Source organism: Poecilia latipinna, unplaced genomic scaffold (genome assembly GCF_001443285.1).
Source record: "Poecilia latipinna isolate Pla-1442-1.1 unplaced genomic scaffold, P_latipinna-1.0 Scaffold1702, whole genome shotgun sequence".
In the NCBI taxonomy this organism is placed as follows: domain Eukaryota; kingdom Metazoa; phylum Chordata; class Actinopteri; order Cyprinodontiformes; family Poeciliidae; genus Poecilia; species Poecilia latipinna.
In genome coordinates, this window is record NW_015114318.1 from 1 (window position 1) to 24,819 (window position 24,819).

Sequence of the window (24,819 nt, forward strand, 5' to 3'; positions counted from 1 at the left end):
AGCCTTCAACTTAAACACAGCTGTGCTCCATCTTCATGCTCCTTCCTGAAAGAAGGAGCATGTAGTGTTTCTCTCATTCTTGCTTAGCTTCTGTTGTTTATTAGCCACTAGGATAAATCTGTTCTGTCAAAATGCCCCTATAACAAGGTTCTCTCAAACAAAATTGGAGTAGAATTGAGCGAGGTCGATGTAGAGCGTTCCACGTAATGGCCGCCATGCATCAGACAATATACCTTTAAAACATCTGCATTGACATTTTCACACTCATTTCTGGATTTATCTGCTTGCATGTGAGTGTGGGATATCCTTTAAATCCCACACCTGCTCTCAGACGACGTTCAGGTGTGTGTGACTTTCTCAGCGCAGCAGAGGAAACCGAGCCGGGTCGGAAAATTACGATGATCCAGATTGCTTTTATTGTCCGCTCTGATGTACGTTCAAATAGAGGCTGACTGAGAAAAGTCATTTAGCTTCTGAAACGGGAGTCATTTTCAGATAGCCGTGACACAGCTCTTGAGCTCAGTGTTGCTAAGGAAGGCTGTGTGTGTGAGAGAGAGATCAACTTTTAGCGATTTGGATCAAACATTTCATAGCCTGCGAAATGTTTCATAGATTTTTTGGAGTGCGGGGCCTTTCAACTGAAGATGCATGTCTTCTTGAACAGGCCACTGGGGGGCGCTGCTCTGGGTTCCCGAACCACAGATGGGTCTGCGCTGGCTGGAGGGACGCTTGGGGAAAGTGTGTGACTTCATCCTGGCTCGTTCAGTTAGCATGCAGCCTGGTTTATTGGATGTTCTGCAAGGTGATGACCTGATACGGGTCAGAAAGCTCCACTACAGACAGAACCTCGCTGCACATCTGCATTTTGTCTCTCATTAGCACTGTGGTTTCTGTGGGAGAGGAACCATTGAATATTTACCATGGTTTCACCACCACATGTACCATTCACAGGGTTCAGCTAACATAGGAGCTGAAGAGAACAGTTGGTCCTGAATTAGTCCTGTTATAATTTTTACAGCCAAATCAACAGCAGTTTTTCAGTTTTGAACAGTGGCAATTTACTTATGGAAACATAAATATTTGAACATTTACTTTTTTTGCTCTTTCACTAATTAATTTACTTTAACCCATCTGTATTTATCCATGTGTTTGCTCATGAATGAGCTTATTTTAGTTCACTCCTTCAGTTCTTCAGCTCTTCAGAGCAGCGGGTGAGTTTGTCCTTCTAATCTATTCTGTTGTCTTCCAGCACCGACTTTCAGAAGAACAATCCTGTGCACAAACTAACAGCAGAAGAACTGCTGGCATTCACTTCTGTAAGTTCTTTTACTGTTCTTTTAGCTAGAATAAATTGGTTCTCAACAATAACATTGACATAAATCCTCTAAAATGACTTGATAGAATGTTTGTAAAATGGGTATAACGCATAACGTTGATGCATGACGGTGGTCGTGTTTCCATCTATGTTTTTTGTGCACATTTTGACACCTTTGGTTAGAAAAAGTTTATGGAAATGGCAAAATATGAAATTACTTTCTCATTTTTTCAGAACAGGTTTTGGGACTAAGATTGTTAAAGGAGTTAAGAGTGTAAAGAGAAGATGGAAATGCATTTGCTTACTACGCTCTGAACCTTACCATCCACTGTGCCTTACCAGAGGCGTGGAGCTTGGGAACATTTCTAATTCGAAACCTCCAACTTGGAGGAGAGGATTTTCCATTTCTGAGATGTATGGATCGTGCTTGTTTGGAACCTCTACTTCCTGCTTATTCCAACCATGTGTATCGTATAAATCTAGCGAAATCACGTTTTTTTTGCGTAGCCTGGTTGATTCGCTCCAAACCAATAGAAGTTTGCTTGAAATTTGCATGACGGTTGGATGGAAACTTAGCTAGTCATGACACTGTCCAACAACAACAGTCTTCAGTCAGGTTTCTTTATATTCATTGCCTAACTGACTGCTAACAGATATCTTCACTATTCACAGCATCAGCATCCATAACTCTGTTATGACATTCAAAAGTATTTATGAAATGAACTAAACTGAATTGAACGTGGACTATCATAGTTTTCATGCAGGAATGTGTGTGAAGTGGTTTACTTTTTAAATCTTTACTTTCCTGTTATTTTCTCTGTATTTGTAAAGTCAAGGTTAAAATCCTAAGCAAGCTGATTTGGGATTAAGGAGGTACAGGTGAGAGGCATCAGTCATCACCACATACTAAAACCCAACATTACTCTCTCTAATTAAATGAGCTGTTTGGCAAAGAAGGTGGAGAAAGACTCTGGGTTATTGGCTCTGTGACTCCAAATAAAAACAGCCCGAAGCCGTCGAACTGGAACCAGCTTCCAAAAGAACGAACACGGCTATTTCACAGAGCTTTGGTCAAGATCGGTCAATGTTTCATTGCTTTACTCCTCCTTAACCTTGAGGCTTGAGATGAAACTGGAAGGCATTAAAACAAAGGCTACACACCACCGGCTCCGAAAAATGTATTCACAGGTTTCTTAGAGATCCTCAGTGTTTTGCAGTCATAGCAAGAAATTCAATGAAATCATCCAAATGCAAAGCATCGTTCTAGATAACACCATCCTACGTGTCTGTCTGTGTTACTGTTGCACCAAGTCGTATGGGAGGAAAGAAAAAAAAAAGAGTCAGGCTTCAGAGCTGGTTTAAAGGCTCAGCATCAGGGAATCCATATCTAATCAGTGAAAAGGCAAGCTCGATATGCTGCAGAAATGGGAAGCAGTTCTGGGCTGCGCTGCCTCACAACAAACGCTACACTGGGACAATAACATGATGAAAAGTGCTTTGGACACCACTCATGAATAGCAATTTGAGCTGGATAAAAAGCAGCCGTTGTTTCCTGACTGTGACCTGCTGCCTCAGAGCGCCGACAGTCTATTACTGAAAAGCACTTTTACTTTAGGCTGCATATACACTGATCAGGCATAACGGTGTGACCACTGAGATGGAAAGTTGGGGCAATATCGTTCTGTGTTGTTCAACTTTTTACTTACTATTTCGGGGCTTATTATTGGCTCTAAATTTCACGTCAGTAACATAATTTGAAATACCTACGGAGAAAAACATATTCACCACTTATTTGTCCCATTGGTAATTCAAGAAATAGTAACATAATTTTTTATTTATTTATTTATTTTTTTAAGTTTTGGTTTTCTTGACGAGCTTTGAAGCAGCAGCTAACAGCTAGCCAGTTACGGTACTCAGTGTGTTTGCCTCTGTTTTTTAACTTAGTTTTTCCCGCTAAGTTTCCAAAAAGCTAGAAAACAAATAATTTCAAAGCGCTAAGAGCTTTTTAAATACTGTTTTAAATGAGTGTCGTCATCTGGCCCAACAAGCAGTCTTTCAGTAGCAGACAGTCATTGATGGCGGCTGCTGTGTTATGAGTGGACAGGAAAGCTGCTGCAGGCCAGGCAGTGGCTGGCTCTGTGAGCAGGCATCTTCCCAGCCTACATGTAGATCCAGGAATCTGCAGGCTGGTTAGATGGTTGTCACGTGGCCGGCCATCTTCATCAGAGCACGTCTTCCGTTTCTGCGTCCTTCCTCAGAATATAATATAATGTTGATTTGGGGTTGGGAAAGAGGTCAAAGAAGCAAACTGTACTGGTGGCAAAAAAACGAACAAAAAACAAACAAAAAAAATGTTCATGTTTTTAACAAACCAAATGTCTGCAGAGATGTTAGAAAAACACTGTCATTTTCTTTGAACGGGAATGATGGTCTGTTGATATCATGTATACTATAGAGTCCTTGATGCTCTAGGCTTCTTCTATCCCGACTTTTACATCGATGTAAATGCTACAGTGAATCAGAGCTGTAATGTAAGGGCTTTTCTTCTTCCTGGCACTTTCAATGTTCACAAAGTTCTGATTGCTTCTGAAAAGCTCCCTGTGCTCGTTTATGTGAACAGCAGGGTGACAAATGCTGACCATGTCCCATCATTTGATTTTAATCACCCAGTGATTTATATAGCTATAGAATAACTGCATAATTAGGACAGTTTACTGTTGCACTAATGACTCCTACAAGACCTGCTAAGCATCCACAAACAACATCGGTGCTTGTTCATCACCGCTACAGACATCGATCACTTTCATGAGACATTCACGTCGTCATTAATAATCTGTGTGTAGAAATTCATCGTTGAGTAATTCCGTCATTAGAGATGATCCTGGCATTAGTCTTTTTCTGACATATCTATCTGTGGGTAAATCATCTGGATGTCTGCACCCCACCTGCATCGTTCCCTGGAAGCCTTTCATCAGCTCTATGAGAGCTGAAACCCCGAGCTGGCCTGGCTATTACACACCAGCTTATCACCACAGTGCCCAGATAAAGTCTTTGCAGCTCTAATAGCTTTTAATAATTAGGTGTTTTAAATGAGGCTTGCTTGTCGATTTCTCACTACAGTGAGCAGGAGAAGTCTTAGACTTTAGTGCAGAGAGGATGAAGCAAATGAAAACTAGGTTCTGTTTCCTGGTCGTACTGCTGTGACATGTCTGACTGCCGTGGAAGCTCATTTAAAACCTTTCAAAATGTTCCTTGTTAACTTTGTCAGGAAAACACACATTCAGTGTTTTGTCTTGGTTCAGTTTGTAAAAGACCAGTTCACAGCACAGGTCCTCCCACTGAATATCCAGCTCTATGGAGTCAAAATCAGTCCAAATTCAGTTCAGTCCAGGCTAATCCAGTCAAACAGGTGATTTAAAAAAAACGTAAATACAGTCCAGTTTGTTCAACTCAGTAATACCTTTATCATTAGGCCGGCAAAAATGTCAAGTTAGGCACAAAGTCTGGTATAAAATAAAATGAAAAAAAATATGTTTATAATTGCTTTGTAACAAATCCAGGCAGAAGTAATAATTAAAGGAAAAACAAAACCATGAAGCCAATCGATACCAAGTCAGTAAGTCGTTACTGACGTGGGGCAAAGTACTTCCAGTTCCAAATGGCTCAGCAGACAGAGAGAGACATTAGAAAAACAAAGCTTGTGCACAAACAAGACGTCTTCCTTTAACTTAAACTCTTGGTGTGTCTGAGTCTGATGCATTTTTTTGTTTTTTCTTTACTCTGCCGGATGACAGTGGGTAGTGTTTAGAGTTTTTACTCAAGAGTAGCAATGTTTTTGTCCAAAGTAAAAATTCCACAGTGTCGTAACACTACTCCTAATTGAACATTTTTTCCATTATAATGCAACAACAAAATGTGACCATCAGTATATCTTTTTTAATCTATTTATTGCAAACTGTAACAGCTTATTCCTATTTATTTAAATACTCAGAATTCCAGGTTTTGGGATGTTTCTTAAATACATTAACAAAAACATTTTTGCACCCAGAAAAGTTCATCTAGTTTGTCACAGATCAGCACATTACACCTGAACTGCTTCCTTTCAAGTGAGGATTGCCTGAAATAAGTCCAATCTTCTGCGTCTCTTTTGTCTTTGGAACAGTGTATTCTGTCCCAGCCAAAGTTCTGGTCTGTGGAGGTCACAGCACTCTGCCTCAGGACCAAACTAGAGAGAGGGAGAACTCGGTGTGTTGAGAGAGCCATGATGCAAACTCAGGTAAGGGGGCGGCCAAGAGGGGGACGTCTAATGCACCTTATACATTTGTATGTGTTTTGCGACGGATGTCGCTAGAGTTGGAAAATATGAATATTTGCAGCTGGACGTGGAACATCAACCAATCAGAGAGAGTCCACTGTGTAACATAGTGGCCTGTAATATATATCCTGGCAGGACACATGGGCACCACGTCGACAAACTGGGCTTGGAGGAGATGAAAATAGAGCTGAAAGCGATCCTCATCAGTGTGCTGCTTCTGTGGGTGGTGAAGCTCACCAAACTCAGAACTCTCTGAATTATCTGGTGAATCCATACAGCTCTGAGGCGCCCGACAACGTTCTCTTTCTTTCAGTAAATTAAGCAAAGCCACTTGCTCAATTTCATCCGCCATTATACAAAGACACCAGCAGAGGAAAACAACCCACATGCATCTTTCCACACTTTGCTCGTTCCCGCGTCTAGAGCAAAGATTTCAATATGACTCTCGATTATGAAGTGTCTGACTTCAAAGTATACAAGCGTCAACTTGAGACATTAGATGCATTCAGTCTGAACACAGCATTAATATTTAATATTTTATGCTTTGTCCAAACTAGGACTTACTACCCAACCCATCCTGGCCGATTCAGTTACCAAAAGCCAACTTTCAGCGTTAATTCCTGGCACACAAACCAGATCTCTGCTCAGGCTAATGATGACGGCTGATGTCTGTAAAGTCCTTCAGCAACTGATTGTCATTTACTACCAGCATCTGGATGAGATTGATCATCAGAAGTCATCATGGGCCAGCAGAACGATTCAATGCAAGAGAAAGAGATAGATCAGGGTTGGTTCTTTAGCACAGTGAAACACCCTGATGGCAGCAATCTGCTGATTCATACATCAGTTCTTTCAGTCCTTTTTTCTATCATTTTTCATGCGCAGTACAAGAAAGTCCTCTTCACCTTCATTATGAGTTCAAACCTGGAGCTCACGATGAGTGTGCAGCGTACTTTTTGCATACACACACACACGCGCACGCACACACACACACACACACACACACACATATATATATGTTATATTCAGCAGAAAAACAGAATAGAAGAAAAAAAAACTATGCTCCATGTACAAGCGGTGCATTTCAATCAAATGCTGCTCCTTGGACATCTGTTTTCCTGAGTGTGGTGGTGTGTACATGTGTGTCTGCTTCAGAAAGCTACTGACGGCGTTACAGAGCTTCGCTCGGCTCGCAGTGCCGATGAGTAATTGAGTAACCTTGCTCCTTCTTTCCGAACAACCCTGCACACAAACAAAACCATTAATCCCCCACAGCTCCAAATGTTATTTTCGATGTTGATCAATAACATCCCAGAAATAGCGAGCGCAGACGTGGGATGGGATTATGAAAAACCTGCTGAAGGATTTATTAGGCTAGCACGGTGACTGTAGCTGAGGACTACAGCTACGGTGCTCCAAGTGGGACCAAATGAAGCCCAGATTGGTTTTGGTTGTTTCTCAGAGCTGTCCGGTCTGAGGCTTGGTGCTGCACAGAGCAGGTGGAAGCAGTAAAACCTTTGATTAGCTCTGCTGTTTTCTGTGCCGTTTCCCAGAAAAGTTGCAGGTTTACATGAAACACACTTTCTTCCAACTTTATGGTTTTCCCCAACTCATTGTGTCTTCTCCGAGTTGAAGTGCATTGGTAACAAAGCCACTTCTGTTTGTTGTGATTGCTCTGTCAGCGTACAGTGATCATGTTGCTTTCTATTTCTAGGTGTTTGCCCAAAGCTGCTTCACATCTTAGTGCTTTCTTCTCACCACTCATCTCTCCTGCTCATTTATAGCCGAGCAGCTGCAAGTTCATCATTTACCTTCTTTGTATAAAATTTTAGTTTTTAGAAAATAATAAAGTGTAATATTAAGGGTATAATGAAGTATACCAGTACAGTTCTGTATCATCACAAAGATAATATATATTTTTTTCTTTTTTTCCTTCTCTCTGTTATTTTTATGTATATACATTTGGTTGTGTAAAGATGTGTGGTAACACTGTATTTGAAGGGGGTTGAATAAGACTGACTGACACTGTCATAAACATGAATAAGCCTTCATGAATATTTATGACTGTTGTCATAAAGTGTCATTCGGTATATTATGACACTTTTAATACAAAGTTGACATTATTCAAAATGTCTTTGTTATGACAACTTGACATTAACCAAGAAATCATTACTGATATAAATTTGTTATAAAAGTATTACTGATTGCACTTTAAAAATTAGGTAACTTTATGTTATTAAAGGTAAAGTAATGATTTCTTTGTTATGACAACTTGACATTAACCAAGACATTTTGAATAATGTCAACTTTGTATTAAAAGTGTCATAATTTACCAATGATGCTTTATGACAACAGTCATAAATATTCATGAAGGCTTATTCATGTTCATGACAGGTGTTATGTCATGTTTATGAAAGTGTCATGTCAGTCTTATTCAACCCCCTTCAAATAAAGTGTTACCAGATGTGTTTTTATAGATTGTTGAGTTATGCTTCATTGTTTATGGTACACTGAATTGACTTTTGAAAGAAGGGGTAAACTACAAGATTTCTTCTTCAAACCACTCCTTTTCATTCAAAACTTTTAAACTGAATGAATGAAATAAATAACTTCTGAAGCAGCAGCCCAACACTGCTGTCCATATCTGTCAGGTCAAAGGTTGCATACCGTCTCCCTCATGTTGGGTGGATCAGAGGTTCTTGTAATCTGACACCTAAGCAGAAATTAACTATTGATTATTTAATTTCCCTATGGGATCAATAAGTGGTTGTAGGCAGTGTTGTTGACTTTTTTTATTTTTTGAATTTTTACATCATTGTGGAGGAATCCTGGCCTACTACCAACTCTTGAATCCACTGCTTGACTGTTTGCATGTTCTAATTTCTGCAAAGCTTCAGATTTGGCCTTTGTACCTGAATCTATAAAATGTTGGTATGGAGAAGTGGTTTTGAGGACCAGAAGGTGCAGTCAAACTCCAAGTCTTCACCATATTGAAAAAATGTAATTGGCCACCAAAAACAGGAACAAGTCATCAGGGTGCAAATTGAGAAAAAGAAAGAAAAACCCATTCCTGAGAAAATAACAATTTTATGATTTTTTTTTTTTTAATTTTAATTTTATTTTTTTGCAAAATATACCAGTTGAAGTCATGAAGAAATCACCTCGTGTTTAAATAACAGTTTCAGATGTTTCAAAATGGTAAACTTTGTGATGGCTGTAGAATTCTTGACTGTGCAGTCAACAACTGATGGCCTCAATAACATGCACGGAGTGACAAACGTATTGGCAAGTAGAGCATTTTAAAATGGTTATCCTTTTTAGCAATGTCTCAAAAATATAATAAATGATTAAGTTCATACATCACATCCCTGGTAGATGGTAAGGCTCTGGGAGTTGATGAGCATCCATTTCTGGGAAGATTGGCAAAAAGGTCAAAATGATTGTGCTTAAGATTCCCCGATATTGACGCGTGTCATAAGGAAGAACGCACGTGTTCTCAGAAACCTTTAGTGAGGCAGTTTATGGATCAAGCAGATATTTAATCTATAAAAATATAACACATTTCCAAGGCATGAAGTGCTAAAAGATGAGATGGAAGCTTCTTAACAGCTGCAGTCTGAAAGAGTTGTCACTGTTCTTTCTGTTTTCTCTGTGGATTCTCCCGATCATCACCCATTTAGTACCTAATGACCCTGAAACCCGTCGATACTTGGCAGCCAACTGCAGTGTGTTCTCTGCCGGCATTTGCAGTGAGGGTTCCAAGTTCATTGGTTCTCAATCTGCTTCAATCACCTCTTTAATCAATAAACTGCCGTTTCAAACTGTAACTGTAGCAGGGTAAATCTAACACTGCCAGTTCCCTGAAGAACATTTTCACTCTTCTCTCTTGCAGGCAATAGTCGATCATTTTGAAGACCAGAGCTGTCCTGTGAGCGAGCGCCTCAAAGTGTTCTACTGCTGCCAAGTACCGCCCAGATGGGCCGTCCAGGTATCACACACACACACACACACACACACACGGCATGTACAACAGCTCAACTCACACTTCATGGCTTTCATTGTTCTGTTACTTCATCATTCCCTCTGTCATCTTTAGGTGTGTTTCCACTAGAGCAGGGGTCTCCAACTCCAGTCCTCAGAAGCTGCTGTCCTGCCTGCACACACCTGAATCAGATGACTGGTTGGTTGACAGGCCTCTGTAGAGCTGAAGATACAGTAGAGTTCTGTATCATCACAAAGATAATATATATTTTCTTTGTGATGAAAGAAAATATATATTTTCTTCCAACTTGGTTGGAAGAAACTATGGTTTGGTTGAACCGAGTTTTGGTTCAACCAAACGGCTGAACCAAAACTCGGCCGTTTGGTTCAGGTGTGTTGGCGAGAGGATGCCTCTGAAAGTTGCAGGCCAGCAGCTGTCCAGGACGGGAGTTGGAGCAGCCTAAAATGATCAAGAGGAACATTTTCCAGGAACCAGACTAGTTTTTGTTTGTGTGTGCGTGCGGGCGTGTGCGTGTGCGTGTGCGTGTGTGTGTGTGTGTGTGTGTGTGTGTGTGTGTGTGTGTGTGTACGCTGCTTTTACCAGCTACAAACTACGGTGGCCCTGAGGCGCAAACTACTTCAACAAATTGAAAAACGCATAATTAAAGTGCAATTAGAAATTACAAAAAAACATAACATTTCTAATGTCTTAGCTGTTGACATGGTGGGACTAAGTCCTTCAGAATAACTAATGTTTTACGCTGTTTGTTCTGTGCTGCTGTATGAAGTTTGTGCTCCTGCTCCTGATTGTTGTGAGATGCCTCTGACTTTGAAGTGAGCGTAACTCAATTCAACGTTGAATTGCGGCGTCAACAATGTCTTTTCCTCTCTTTAACCTTAAAGCAGTAGAAAACATGAGTCTCTCTCAAAAGTTACAGCCATCCCTTCCTTTCCAAGGACTTCATAGCAACTCTGTCAGTTATAAAGCATTATAACTGTGACAGAATCATTGGCTGATTCTGTACACCATGGACAGAGTGGGAACTCCACATGTGGTCAAATACCTTTGCAGTGGGAGGAATTACCTCGGTAGAGGTGCAGAAAAAAATGTATTCTACAAAGAATTGCACTTCCCATTTCTGGGTATTCCGAATCGATTCAAAATTCTCAAAAATCCATTTTAAAATCAGTTTAAGTTGTTCATCTTTGCCGCTCGTGTTTATGAGTATCACATTATGCATCCGCTTAGCCACTGTCTCTCGCCCACAGAGACAAGAGATATTTTTTTTATTTAAGAAAAAGCCAGGTAGCTAAGCTAACCCAACGCAGGTAATTTAAGTTACAGATTTATATGCAGAAAGCTAGTTTTGTTTAAAAATTATCTGATGGTATTTGATGCACCTTATGGAATCAGTATATTTGTCTACACTGTCTTTTCCTGTTATCACATAATTGAAGCAGAATCTCTAGAGCGTTTGAACAGGTAAATTGATTTCTGAGTTTCTGAATTGACTAACAATTGGAACCGAATCGCTAGACTCTGAAAGATTCACATCTCTACGTCTCAGTGTCTGGCCCTGTTTTGGCAGCGGGCTTCAGTGAGCGTTCTGTGGAAAACAGTTCTGGTTCTCATAGCCAAAGCTTGTTTTCAGTGAGTTTTCTGTTCTTACAGTGGAACCCTATAAAACAACCCCTAACAGACGGCGAGGAAGCTCTGCTGCACACGTGAAGTCTAAAGAGAGATTTGTTGAACCTTAACGTAGCAGCAGAGCTACGAAGAGGAATTTTACATTGCTCAGAATAAAGGAAGCAAGTAAAATAAGAGTAGTAAGCAGAATCTGTGATAGATAGAATAAGACGTGTCGAGGAGATTAAAAAAGGAAGGGGAGGATGTGGGGAGGGGAGGAGGCAGCAACTGGCAGCATGTAATAACTGATCCAGCAATAAAGCTGGAATGGAAGAGTGTGCATCGGTGTTTGGGGACCTGACAGAGGCTGAGGGGGAGCAGTGCAGCAATCAGCTGCAGCAGGCGTGGAACAAAGCACTAAAGGCCTTTTTATGGCTGAGAGGAGAACATCATTCATTTCTGTACCGCTTGGCGTTCCTATATCATGGTTCTGTGCATTTAACATAGGATGTGTTATTACTGCTGATAAGTTGGTAAAAGATCAGGATGACTGCTGCTTTCTGTTGATGGTGAGAGGAGTAGAGGTTAATGAGTGGAGTGACGCTGGTTCTGCTCTGCAGAAGCTGCTGGCCAGCCTGCTGATAGACCTGGGCTGCATCAGCTCAGCTCTGCTGCTCTACCAGCAGCTGCAGCTGTGGGAGGACGCCGTGGTCTGCTACGAGAAGCTGGGCCAGCACGGAAAGGTACGCGCACACACACGCGCGCGCACACACACACACACACACACACACACACACACATATGCAGTTGTGTTTTCATGACTTGTGAGGATTTCATATCGACTTCCATTCATTTTCTAACCATGTTCTAACCATCACAGATCTAACCCCTAACCCAAAAACAACATTTCCCTTTAGGGAATCAAGAAAATGTCCCCACAAGGAACAATGGTCCCCACACCCCCACATTGTAGACAGAAATAGGTTCTCATAAGGATATAAAAGCCTGGTACACACACACACACACACACATGCACACGCACTCAAAAAGTATCTTCGTCTCTCAACCTGAACAACTTCATTTACTTTCAAAATGACTTCAGGAGTGTTTAAAAATCTGCCCTTCAGGGGAGACGTATTAGAATAGAATATGCTTTATCGTCCCACAGTGGGGAAGTGGATATCCACACAGACAGTGAAACTAAAAATAATATGACTATGCTACAAAAAAAACTAGCATAATAGGATTAAAAGCCAATGTCAAGTGATTGTTGCTACATTTGGATTAAAAAGCCCAGAGAACACAGTCCCAACAGGGCGGTACGGCGGTGGCAGCATCATGGCTTTTTGTGGTTACTTTTGGTGCAGGATGAACTGGTAGACCTAGTAAGAGAGATGACATCACAGGTGTCGTCTCTGTCATGTGGAAGCTTTAAAACAACATCGCAGTACACCGGCAATTAAAGCTGGGCTACAGCTGGGCTTTCTACATGGAGACCGACTCTAACAGAAATCGGCTTAATCAATATTTTTGAAGTGACCATCATCACAAAGCCCTGATCTTAAAGCCGTAGAAGATTTGTGAGCAGAGCTGAAAAGGTGTGTGTTAGAGAGAACCTGACACCAGTCCTGTATGGAGGAATGTTTTAGCAAACCATTGTGAGAAGTTTGTGGGAATGCATATACTTTAGAAAACTTTAGAAAAATCTGTAAAAAAAAAAAAAAATCCAGACTGATCCTAACCAGTCTGAAACAGGAAAGACTTAGTCTAATTCAATGTTAGATGATGAGCGTCTTTTTAAAGACCGTATGTAAATATGGAGTCTCAGCTATATTTCGTTTTTAGCTACACCTCATGCATAATCTTCTGTTTCGGAACATTGAATTAAAAAAAAAAAAAAAAATCTTGTTCCTGCTTGAAGCCAGATGAACTGCTGTAACATGGGTCAGATCCCAGGCAGCTCAGTCTTTGTGCTGAGAGAGATTAGTGCAGCCTGTCCAATCAGATCACACCCAGCTGGACGTCTGCCCGCTTGGGGAGCTGTCGCTGCGTCGTCGCTGGTGGAGCCCAGAGAGCGTTTAATACCCAACACTTTGTCCCGATGGGACCGCTCCTCTCCCTGACCCTACTGCTTTCAGCGACGCACCGGGCCAAGAAGTCAGACAACTTAATGTGCCGTCTGATCTGGAAGATACAGGCCTGCCCTTTTCCTTCCAGTTTCTAATAATGTGCTGGATATTTCTTAACATTTTTCGTTTACTTCCTGCTTCTCCTTAGATATTTATCTGACCAACAGACTCTCCATGACAACTGGATGTGTCTTTCTACAGGGTTGTATAAGAAATAAGAAGCTACTCATTGTATAAATAACTTACAAATAACTTACCGCCAGTGATTTTCCAATCGGAGGCTTGTTACTGTGCTGGATATTAGTTAGTTAAATCCAGGTGGTGATTTTTTTGGCCATACTGTGATTTTTTTTGTTATTGTTATTTGCCTTATGAAGACCTATTCTGTTCTTCATTTGTGTGTTCTTTTATATTGTATATTCTGTGTTATGGTCCTTATCTGGAAACCCCCATCAGGTCTTCCAGCTCGGTGCAGGTGGTGTTGTTTGGGATCTGCCCCTAGGATCTGCCCCTAGGATCTGCCCCTAGGATCTGCCCCTGGCCCATATTTCTCTGGATGTTTTTAGAAATTCAAAATGACGTCCTTACTCAGAAGTTCTTCCGGTATTATTTAATCACGTCACCATTTTGTCTTTGGGTTTTCTTTTTCTTTTAAATCCACATTCATTTTTGTTGGATTTAAAAAAAACAAACCTCAACAAACAGGTGATGACTTTTCCCACAGATCTTCTGTTTGAAGTGCCAGGTGTTCAGGTCAGACTCGTCTCAAGCTGTTCCAGCTGTTCTGTTGTTTTTAAAGCAGAGCTCAAAGTACTCATCACTCTGACCGGAAGATACGAGACCAACCTGAACTCTGCTCTGATGCCTGGCCTCTATAAAGATTCAGGCTTTTATTTCCACATCTACCTAAATGAAAAACACGACCATGAGGCTGTTGTCAGCTTGTGGTGGAAGTGCTCTGTCTGTCGGACGCAGGCTCAGAGTGCAGATGTGCAGACGTGACGTAAGTGCTGATTCTGATCCCTGGCCTCGCTCCGACTCCTCAGGTCCGGAGCTCTTGGTGCCATCTGGGCTTTCTGCCAGCTCTTTTTATTTAATTACATCATCCCTTGTCTCTCCAATTAGATTACCCTGCTTGCCTCTGGCTCATAATGAAAGTCTCCTTTCCCCCCCTTTGCCCTGGCTGTGGTGGTCCCAGCCAATAGTCTGTTATGCTCTGACTCCGCTCCAAAGCAACAAGGTAATCCATTTGTCTGGAGTGGTTTGGTCTCCATCCAATGTTGCTTCTCCTGTTTCCACTGCTGTCCTCTTCTTTCACTCAGACACATGGTAGCGAGCAGTAATGTTCCTGGACAATAGAAATGTTGAGCGCTGCTCAGCGGTGTGTATCTTCCTCCAGCTCTCTGTGTATTGGATCGAGGTTTGGATCTACTCCAGGGAACAGAATGACCTTTGTGAATGGACTGCAGTCATGTCATGTTTCTGTCTGTGGGACTCCTCCTCCTTCACCTCCTCTCCTCCTGTTTTCTTTGCGGTATTAACAGATATTTGTGCAGCACGGCCATTCATCATTGATGCCGGACCTCTGATAAGTTTTCTTCAGAGCACCCTGGTGCTAAAGCCCTCTGGTTGATGATCAGCCTCAGATAAAGCTGCCCTCTCTCCCATGTTTCCAACACTTTAATTCAGACTTTAAGAAAAAAATGAAATTGAAAGTTTCAGATTACAGCAGATGAGCTTTGAGGACAACTTGACTGACTGGGTATTCTAATCAGAGGTGGTCTCTGTAAACATGGTTGTTGAAAAGATTTTTACAAGCAAGTCAACTTCATAAAACAAATTAGTGATAGACCAGAAACCAGCAATAAAAGCAACGAGCTGATACCAGTACAATGAAGGGGAAGAAACTATTAAGAAGACTTCCCAGTACTTCCCAATAACAAGTTGGATGTTTTTTTTTTTCTGAAAATATTTATCTCAAAGGTCTAAGGACATTAGATGTCTGAAATCTTGGAGCAAGGGATTATAAACCAGCTTACCATACAAAGACTTTAGTCATTAAACTCATAACTGTTTTCCATAGCGCAGTCCCTCCAGTTCTTAGCAATTCCATGATGGTGGAAATTCATATAAATCAGCAGATCCCACATTTTTTTTTCTGTGTTAATGCATAATTGTGAGTTCATTGCAAATTTCCCGCAAAAATTGGTCAAAAATATTGACGTGACTGCTAACTCCCACCTGCAGGTGGCAATATTTCTTAGTTTTCTTCATCCAGCTCCCTCAGTCTTACTTGATGTCAAATGTTTAATCTACGAGTGACAAAATCGAGCTACTTATGTTCTTAGAACTGTTTTATTCGCATCTTCTCCTTTATGCGTAAATTTGAGAAAGGGTTTAGTGACGAAAAAAAAAAAAGCATTACAAAATTCCTAGGAAATATCCTAAAGTGGCTTCACGAAATTATTGATTTTGGTTGCAAAAAAAATCACAATAAACAGAGGGGCTGATGCAGGAAAACATCTATTTTATCATTAGTTTTGCTCTTTCACTGTATCTATGCTGGATGTTCTTCAGATAAAAGCTCTTTTTTTATGTGCTGGTTCTTTAACCTTGCAGACCAGCCACTGTTCTCCGGTTTGCCATGTTGTATTTCTCGTCTCACCATTTGCTCAGGCTGAGGAGATTGTGCGCAGAGAGCTGGAGAAGAAGGAGACTCCGAGTCTGTACTGTTTGCTTGGAGACATCCTGAACGAGCATCAGTACTACGACCGGGCGTGGGAGCTGTCTGGACGGAGGAGCGCCAGAGCCATGCGCTCCAAGGCTCTGCTGCACCTCCGGGCCAAGGACTTCCAGCAGTGTGTGGACTGCTTTGAGCAGTCGCTGAAAATCAACACCATGCAGGTAATCGGAGAGATTTCTCACTTTGTTCCATATGCAGTTGAGGCCTGTCACAATAAACGATACATCAATTAATCGCATGATAAATTAAAACGAGTTCAATAATTTTCATTTGCAAAATTTATCGTTTTTCTCTTTCAACCATAAACTGGGTGATAAGAGTCTTCAATCTGGTGTTTTGGCTTTACTGGCCCCTTTTTTTTTTTTTTTAAGGTCAATTTTGTTTACACAGATCTAATTAATTTTATATGTTTTTTTTTTCTGTTGTTTATTTTGAATATTCAGAATGCCTTTCACTTCCAGTATTAAATGTTCACTAAAATTAAAGTTCATTCATCTTGGGCAGTGTGTTCTTGCATTATCATGCCATTACCATTATGGTGCTTGAAAATTGTGTCAAAGCAACAATGTTATTTTTTATCGCAATAACTTCTGGGACAATTTATTGTCCAGTAAAATTACTCTGTTACTCTTGACGCTCAGACTGGCTCTGATTTCCGGTTCTCCCTCCTCTTGCAGCTTGGCGTGTGGTTTTCCCTCGGCTGTGCCTACTTCGCTCTGGAGGGCTATGAGGGAGCAGCAAGAGCCTTCCAGAGGTGTGTGGGGCTGGAGCCAGATGTAAGTGTATAAACATCGCACACTGATCATGACCTGTTGGTTTCCTGGCTCCAGGCCTGGTCCGTCCCAGGGCTATCTTCCTGTGTGTGATTGAGCTTCTAAGTCCTTCAGCCCAGCCTGATGCTCTAATCAGCTGCCACAGTGGAGCTGATATCTGGGTTCAAGGTTCAAGGTGTCTTTAATATCACCAGGGTGTAGTTAGTGTTACAGCCAGCAGAACAAGCATTTACCAACTACAAATACACTAAATAAAAAAAGTGATTGTATACATGTAAAAATCATAACTACTAACAGACACACAACGTTCAACAAGAAGTATTACGTAAAATCTGCTTTTTTAAGTTTTACATCACGTTATGTTATTCCCTCATCAGAAATGCCTTGAAATTGCCCATATCTGTTTTTATCAAAAATTAATCACATTGGTCTGTACAGCTGCTAGATCTGAGCCAGAGAATAGAGAGGGAGGGGCCAACTTCACAAGTACAATCCACACTGTACTTCTGTGTCAAAGGATATTGAAATGATGCTCCCAGGACACGATTATTTCCCAGTGTTGCACGCTCTTCAGATGTCACCATTCTGTTTGAACGTCCGGGCAGCAGTGACGTCATTTGCTATCAGTATGTTGTAGTTTAAGAGGTGAACGGATCACAGCGTACGTTTTCACCAGTGCTGCTTCCTGGTTTAATTCCCTCCACTTCATTTTTCCAACGTCCTTTGAGAATCTCAAAGGCCCCAGTTTCAAAATTCATGTTCTGGATAGGAAATGGTTCTGCCTTGCCCTCAAACCATCTTTAATGTTTCTTTTCTCTTCCCCCCCTCCCTGCTCACTCACCCCTCTTTCAGAATGCAGAGGCATGGAACAACCTTTCCACAGCCTACATCCGCCTCCAGATGAAGTGAGTATGAGTCTGGGAGCTGCTGAATATGTCTGCCCAGGCAAGACATGTTTGAACTTGTTAGTATTCATAGGAGCATCAGTGATATTCAGGTGGCAGGCAAGAGAATAGGATGGAATGATCCTTTGTTCCCCAGGAGGAATGTATGCATTGCTGCTGCAGCACAGAGCGATGTGGAAGAAAATCCCATAAAAAGCATATATTGTATAAAACAGCTACGCACAAAGATGGGTTCACACAAGTAGAATAATAGGAGATGGAAATAAAAACAATGTAGAATACGGCGGCAGGCTTGGATTACTTGTTAGCAAAAGGTATCAACTCAAAGGTCACATTCAGGTAAAGCTGCACAATAGTAGGAAAATATGACATTGTGATATTATTGTTGAAAATGACATTAAACGGCATCAAACTCCGATTGTTTCAGTTCGATTACAGTTTAAGAAATGAACAGGTCGAATGAACCAAATCAATTCAGATTATCTCCACAACAGCCCCAGTGGAGCATTATGGGAAGGTTTATATGGTCAAGAAGCCAAATGTTCAAACCTTGTATCAGTGTGAAACTCCTCACCACTGGACACCAGAGCAGTGGACTCATGTTCAGGTCAGTCTCTGTGTGGCAATCCAGTAAACGGGTTTAACGGCTCAGAACCGATCAAACTTCAAATAAAGCAAAATAAAAAATAAAATATCATCATCATCATATACGTACAGTGTGTGTGTATATATATATATATATATATATATATATATATATATATATATATATACACACACACACACACACACATACATATAGGTTTGAGACTTTTTTGGAATGCAAGCGAAGCTGCAGCTGTCCCTTCGGCAAATGACCGGCGGAGGTAGAGTTCATCTGGCAGCTTTTCTCTAAACTTCTGACATCATTGTGTTGAAATTCCAACTCGGCAGCGTCAGACACACTCTGACCTCACCTCAGATGTTTGCTTTGACCAGCTGTTGTTCGACATCTTGTGTGGAATGATGAGGAGACGTTTTTTTTTTGTGGTCACATTGTTAGGTAACAGTACATCACAGCAAATCTTTCAAAATACACCATCTTAAAAGGCTTTCTGTCAAAAAAAAAAAAAAAAAAAGGTTTGGGAAATTTTGAGATCAATCTCAGATGTTTTTGAAAAGTTTTGACATTGGAAACTTCCAAATTTTTCTCTAGAAAATGTACTCCTATTTTTTATTTTTTTTTTTGTTTGTTTCTGCCTACAATGGCACTAATGCGTCGTAATAGAAAACGTAGGTTTCAAACTGAAGTTCACAACAACCGTCAAGCAAGGAACACGATGGAATGTTTTCCCTGAAACAGAACAGAACCTTAAAGATCCTCTCTGGATTCTCTTCAACCTCTATAAACCTTTTAAATTGTGTATTTTGAAAGATTTGTCGTGATTTACGGTTACCTAAGATTTTTTGGTGGAAGTTCAGCACTCCTTTTTTTTTCTTCTTATTCATAAAGTCCCCAATACACCATTGAAGTTTTCAGGCTGAAAATGTGAAAACAAAGAAAATCCTGATTACATGATTTGGACAAAAGAGGCAGTTGAGAGAGATTATTTTCTTGAACTGCTTCTCCTAACCTGTTGGGTTGAATCCGGGGCTCTTCTGCTTCCTTTCATTGGCTGACAGAACCAAAGCCTTTCGAACCCTGCAAGAGGCCCTGAAATGCAACTACGAGCACTGGCAGATCTGGGAGAACTTCATTGTGGTCAGCATTGACATCGGCGATTTCGCTGAAGCCATCAAGGCGTACCACCGTCTCATGGATCTGAGGGAAAACTACAAAGATGTCCAGGTAAAGAGCTTCATCCCCCAGCAAGAATGATTTCTCATTAGTTTTTAAAAGTTATACATTTAATTTCTGAACTAAGCAGTTAGATTTGGCTTCCCCTCCATATTGTCTGTGTGACACAGCCATCAGACTAAACCTGGGTCTGAACAAAAAGCTGTTTGTTCTGTCCTGAATGAATCTTGTGCACTGTGGTTACATGATGCAAAGTCATTAACAGCAGCTGAAGGAGAAGCCTCTCTTACTCCTGTAACAGTGGTTGCATTCTAAGTGGAAACTTTGTGTCGTCCTAATAAATAAAACGGAGCATTCACCAAAACCCTGAACCGTCAGCTTTGTAAACTCACATCTGCTCTCCAGAAACTGTTGAATCCAAGACATACGTCACCAAACTCTTCAGAAACGGCTGTTTTTGGAGAGTGCTTTTACTTTACAGCTCTACTTCATAAGGGAGCAGTATGAGCAGCAACATAATGTAGGTCTTGGTAGGAAACTCTTTAGATAAATCTGTTGCTGCTGTGTTTGACACTACAGAAGCAGCGGTTTTCTGTAGCGAGCCAGGATGTTAGTTTGACCTTTGACCTCCTAAACACTTAAAACCTGTCGATTTCTGCATGTTGCGTTTACATTAAGCATCGAGAAAGTATTTTAAATGCGTATATGAATAGTTTTGTGTGTTTTCCAGCTGTTTTTTTTTGTCCAGAAAAAGCTGTTTCTGGAGAGTTTGCAGTTCTGGACATTCAGTACATAAGACAACTGGATACGTTGACTCAGAGAGAAAGATTCAGTTTCAGTCACAATACAAAACAATGCCTTCAATAAATCTATTTCCTTCCCTGTAGTATGTTGTTCACATTGTAAAACTTCATTGCTGCTTAATTGGGAGGATGGCCAGTGAAATGAAATGAAATTCCTTCAGTATTATCCCACCTAACTTCATAATTAGTGGCAGAACATCTGTTCTCTGCACCTCATTTATTTGCTAAATTATTGGGCTTAAATATGTAAATTTGTGAAAGCATTTCCATCTTTCTTAATAGGACTTTAAGGTGACTGAGACACTGATTGTTACCGGCTCACTGGCAGAATGTCAGTCTTACATATTGCCAAAAGTATTTGCTCATCCATCCAAATTATCGAAATCAGGAGTTCCACCTCCAGTCGTGAAATTTCCTTGCTCCTAAATATTCCACAGTCGACTGTCAGCTGTATTATAAGAAAATAGAAATGCTTGGGAATGACAGCAACTCATCCAGGAAGTTTCAGGCCATGTAAACTGACGGAGTGAGGTCAGCGGATACTGCAGTGCATAGTGTAAAGAGGTCGCCAACTTTCTGCAGAGTCGGTCACTACAGACCTCCAAACTTCATGTGGCCTTGAGATTAACTCAAGAACAGCTTCATGGAATGGGTTTCCACTGCCGAGCAGCTGCATCCAAGAGTGAGACATGATTAAAACACTTCACAGTCATATCTGTAGTTAACAAGCAATGCTAATCCACCTTGTTTACTTTTGCCCCTCCTCTTTAAATCTCTGTCCGCTTGTATAGTCAGGAAATTTTTTCCCATTTGTAGATTCTTCAGATCCTGGTCAGGGCGGTTGTGGAGAATCTGACTGACAGCCAGGGGGCGCAGGCAGGAACCTTGACCCCGAAACTGAAGGAACTTCTTGGCCGTGTCAGTGCGCGCCACAGCAGCGACGCTGAAATATGGCTGCAGTACGCCATGCTGTATGGTGGCGGCCGCAGCTCAAACCCAGACGACAACGACAAGGTTGGTTTCATGCTGGAGCTTTGTTCCACATATTTCATTGCTGGATTTTTTTTTTCTCAGCGTTGCTTTGTTCTTTGTGTTAAATAATTGGGTCAATAGTTGGTTTTTGTTTTGTTATCATTACATTATAAAAACTTTGTAGTCCATCTTAAAATTAAAGGGCTACAAGTGAGAATGTACCAACAAGTGAGAATGTGCCAATCCATTTTTTTTTTTTTCAATTCTGCACAACATGAGTTTGGTATCGCCCACCATTAGAGATAAAGAGAGATAGAAAGCTGTAATACTCCACTTGTGAAAGTGGATCAACCTTGATACTCGAACAACAATTCTGAGCGCCAGTCAGCCAGAGAGAACTTGTTAAAAAAAGAAAGTGTGGTGAGGTCAGCGGGCGTGGCTTGTGTTTGTCTCCAGGCTCTGCAGTTCCTGTCCAAAGCTCATCGCTGTGAGGTTCAAGCTAGCGGCTGGGAGAAGGACCCTGTTCTTTTCAAGGAGGTGATCAGAAGAGCAATCACCATGGGAGAAGGTGAGAACACACTCAGCTGTGTGTGTACATCACCACTGTTCACACTTTCCACTCATCAAAAGGCCAGAATGCAGATGAAAGGATCAGGGAGAAAATGGCAACATGACTAAGGCTCGCAACGTTTCATCTGAATGAAGCACCTCTGAAACAATTTCTTGTGCAATGATGAGACAACAACGGAGATGTTGGGCCATAATGTGAAGCTCCATGTCTGGAGAAAAAGCAGCAACACCAGCTGGTAAACATGGTGGTGGAGGGATGATGTTTTGGGACCATTTACAGGAAATGATTTGGGAACCTTGCAGTAACCGATGAACTCTTCAGTACACCATTCTTGGCCCAATCATCCCACACATTGGGGATAAAAATGAATAAAAATGTCTCATTTCCACATACACATCTTTTCATAACTTCCTCTTCTGTATAATACAGCAGGAACTTGACGTGTTCAAACTCATCCATGATCCCTTGGTGACTAACAGCCTGGACACCAGCATCTCGTTTTTCCAACAGTTGACTTTTTTGAGGGCTTGTTGCTAAAAGCTCAGCTTGAGCCTGGCATCTTCTCATTATCACAACGCTCAAATATCATTTTCAGTCTGTAGTCTGACTCCTTTGATTAATAATTTTTGTTTTTGTTACAATCTTTTTTGTTTTACTTCCTATTTTAACAGGTAGGTGGTTACTTTAGCTGATTCTTCTCTGTATGATGACCTTCTGGCCTCCATGCTGTCATACTGCATTCATAAATCTGCTTATGTACTATTAATGTTTTTTTTTTTAGATTTGGCAAAGAATTTCAGATTGGATCCTCCTAGTTTTAGCCCAACAGCAGAACACAAAACCTAATCAGTTTAAGATTTAAAGTCTTAAAGATCTGCCTTTCATCGTAGCATTCAATACACCAGCAGTCACTAGTGAACTTGCAGACTGAAACTGAAGGGCTCTGAGGGGACAATGTGAGCCATACGTTCTTATGGAATAATGTGTGTGTGAATATTTTTTCATTTCTACTTTGGATTTTACAGGAAGTCCCCCCCAAAAAAACCTGCAGAATTTCAAAACAGCTAAAGACCTGAGTGACTTTTCAGAACATTCAGAACAAAAGTTACAATACTCCAAAATAGTAACAAATACATATTCTGGTCCCCACTTCTACTGGTAACCCATGGATACCATCCAGGCAAAGCTGTCTACCAGTTAGACTGTGCCCACTGTATTCAAGCCCTGATTTCCAATTCAGATGCAACAGGCTTCATTAGTAACATTTGTGACCTCCCCCTGCCTCTCTGCCTCCGTCTCTCAGTGAGCATCAGCTGCAGTGAGAAGAAGACGAATCCAGCAGAATCTCTCCAGTTGCTGTCGTCCAGCCGCCTCAGCCTCCGGAGTCTAGCCACCAAAGCCAAGGTGACTTCCTGAGGTCACCGAACACACACACACACACACACACACACACACACACACACACACACACACACACACACACACACACACACACACACCTCACTTCTGGTTGAGAGTTCATGCAGTCAGCAGACACTTAATACAGTTTGGAGTGAACGCTGAACTCAGTAACTGTGGTTGGAATGACAGTAGCATGCAGCTGATTGTCTGTAATGCAATAAGGAGACTAGTACATGTTTGATGCTTTCTGCATTGTGGTCTTGCAGCAAATCCACACAGATGTTGCGACGGGTGAAGTCCATGCCGATCTACGGGACGGCGTTGCTGCTCTGGAACGGCTTATCTCAGATCTGCAGGAGCTGAGTGGGAGGCTGCGGAACCAGGCCCAGTGATGCAAACTGCATCTTTATCATGACGTTTTTATACCTTCATGTCCACAATATAATGTAAATGCTTGTTTTAAGGTATCAAGAAGTAAACTTGATAATTAAATGCTTCATGTGTTCATTCTTCATTCTGCAAATAATGAAGTCGAAACCAGTTATTGACAAACGAAAGGTCAACTTAGATACCAGGCTTCTTTTCATTTACTGAATATCAGAATATTAAATACTTGGTACAAAATCTCCCCAACCTTCCCTAGTTGAGCTCCCCAGTTTTTCTGTCTGCAGAACCTGTAGGTGCTAAACTATGTTTTTTTTATTATTATTATTATTTACCAGATGGTCTGGTAAATTAAAAAAAACAACCCCAGCATTCCCCCTGAACACTGGGATGGGTTCTCCAGGGTTTTCCCACAGAAAACCTGCTTAGCCCCGTGGTAGGGACACTATGGCAGTCCAGTAGCTGCCACTGGTGTTTTTGTGTTAAAAAATGTTCAAAGTTACAAAAATTCTGAGGTGCCCAAGTTGAGATCATAATTTGTAAATAATAGCATATGAAGCCAAAGGGGAGGTGCAGGGACAGCCTCACACCCAGTTCAATGTGTCAACTATAGACCTAGATCAAGCTGTCTTTACTGTCACTGTTACTTGTAAAAAAAAAAAAAAATCTACTTAAAATAAAACACTTAGCCTGGTAGGGGGCCAAGTAAAGCCTGGTGGATTGGCAGGCTTATATTACACTGGGAGAGACCCTGGGTTCTGTGTCCCAGAGAGAAGTTTGTTTTGATGACACACAAGAGCAGAAAGCCTTGTGAAGATGCTGACTGAGGTTGGCAAGAGTGTCATTATCCACACTGAAAAGATGCCCTGACTGACATCAGCTGAAAGGTCACTTGGTGAGGAAGAAGCCATTGCTCTCAAGCAAAGACAAAGTCTGATTGTAGTTTTAAGGTCCTAATTTTTTGTCTTGGTTTGCCCATAATGACCAATGTTAAATTTCAAGGAACAAGCAGGAAGTGTACAGCCCTAAAAATAATTTTGAAGTAATGGGGTGGCAGCATTATTTTTGGATGCTGGAATGTTTACAGTCACAAGTAGTAAGGCAACTTATGTTGGACTATGGA

The 24,819-nt window shown here is 41.2% G+C and overlaps 1 protein-coding gene across 1 annotated transcript; it reads left to right on the forward strand.

Annotated features, from left to right (window-relative positions):
* Positions 1 to 664: 664 nt before the first annotated feature.
* LOC106964686 (tetratricopeptide repeat protein 27-like) lies at positions 665 to 23,808 on the forward strand (the record flags this gene model as incomplete). Its single annotated transcript, XM_015060341.1, has 13 exons — positions 665 to 802; positions 1,231 to 1,316; positions 5,478 to 5,591; positions 9,523 to 9,618; positions 11,859 to 11,981; positions 16,044 to 16,271; positions 16,788 to 16,886; positions 17,736 to 17,788; positions 19,451 to 19,616; positions 21,185 to 21,382; positions 21,797 to 21,908; positions 23,215 to 23,315; positions 23,579 to 23,808. Coding segments are annotated over 13 exons (1,640 nt in total), but the record flags the coding sequence as incomplete, so codon positions are not given.
* Positions 23,809 to 24,819: the final 1,011 nt, after the last annotated feature.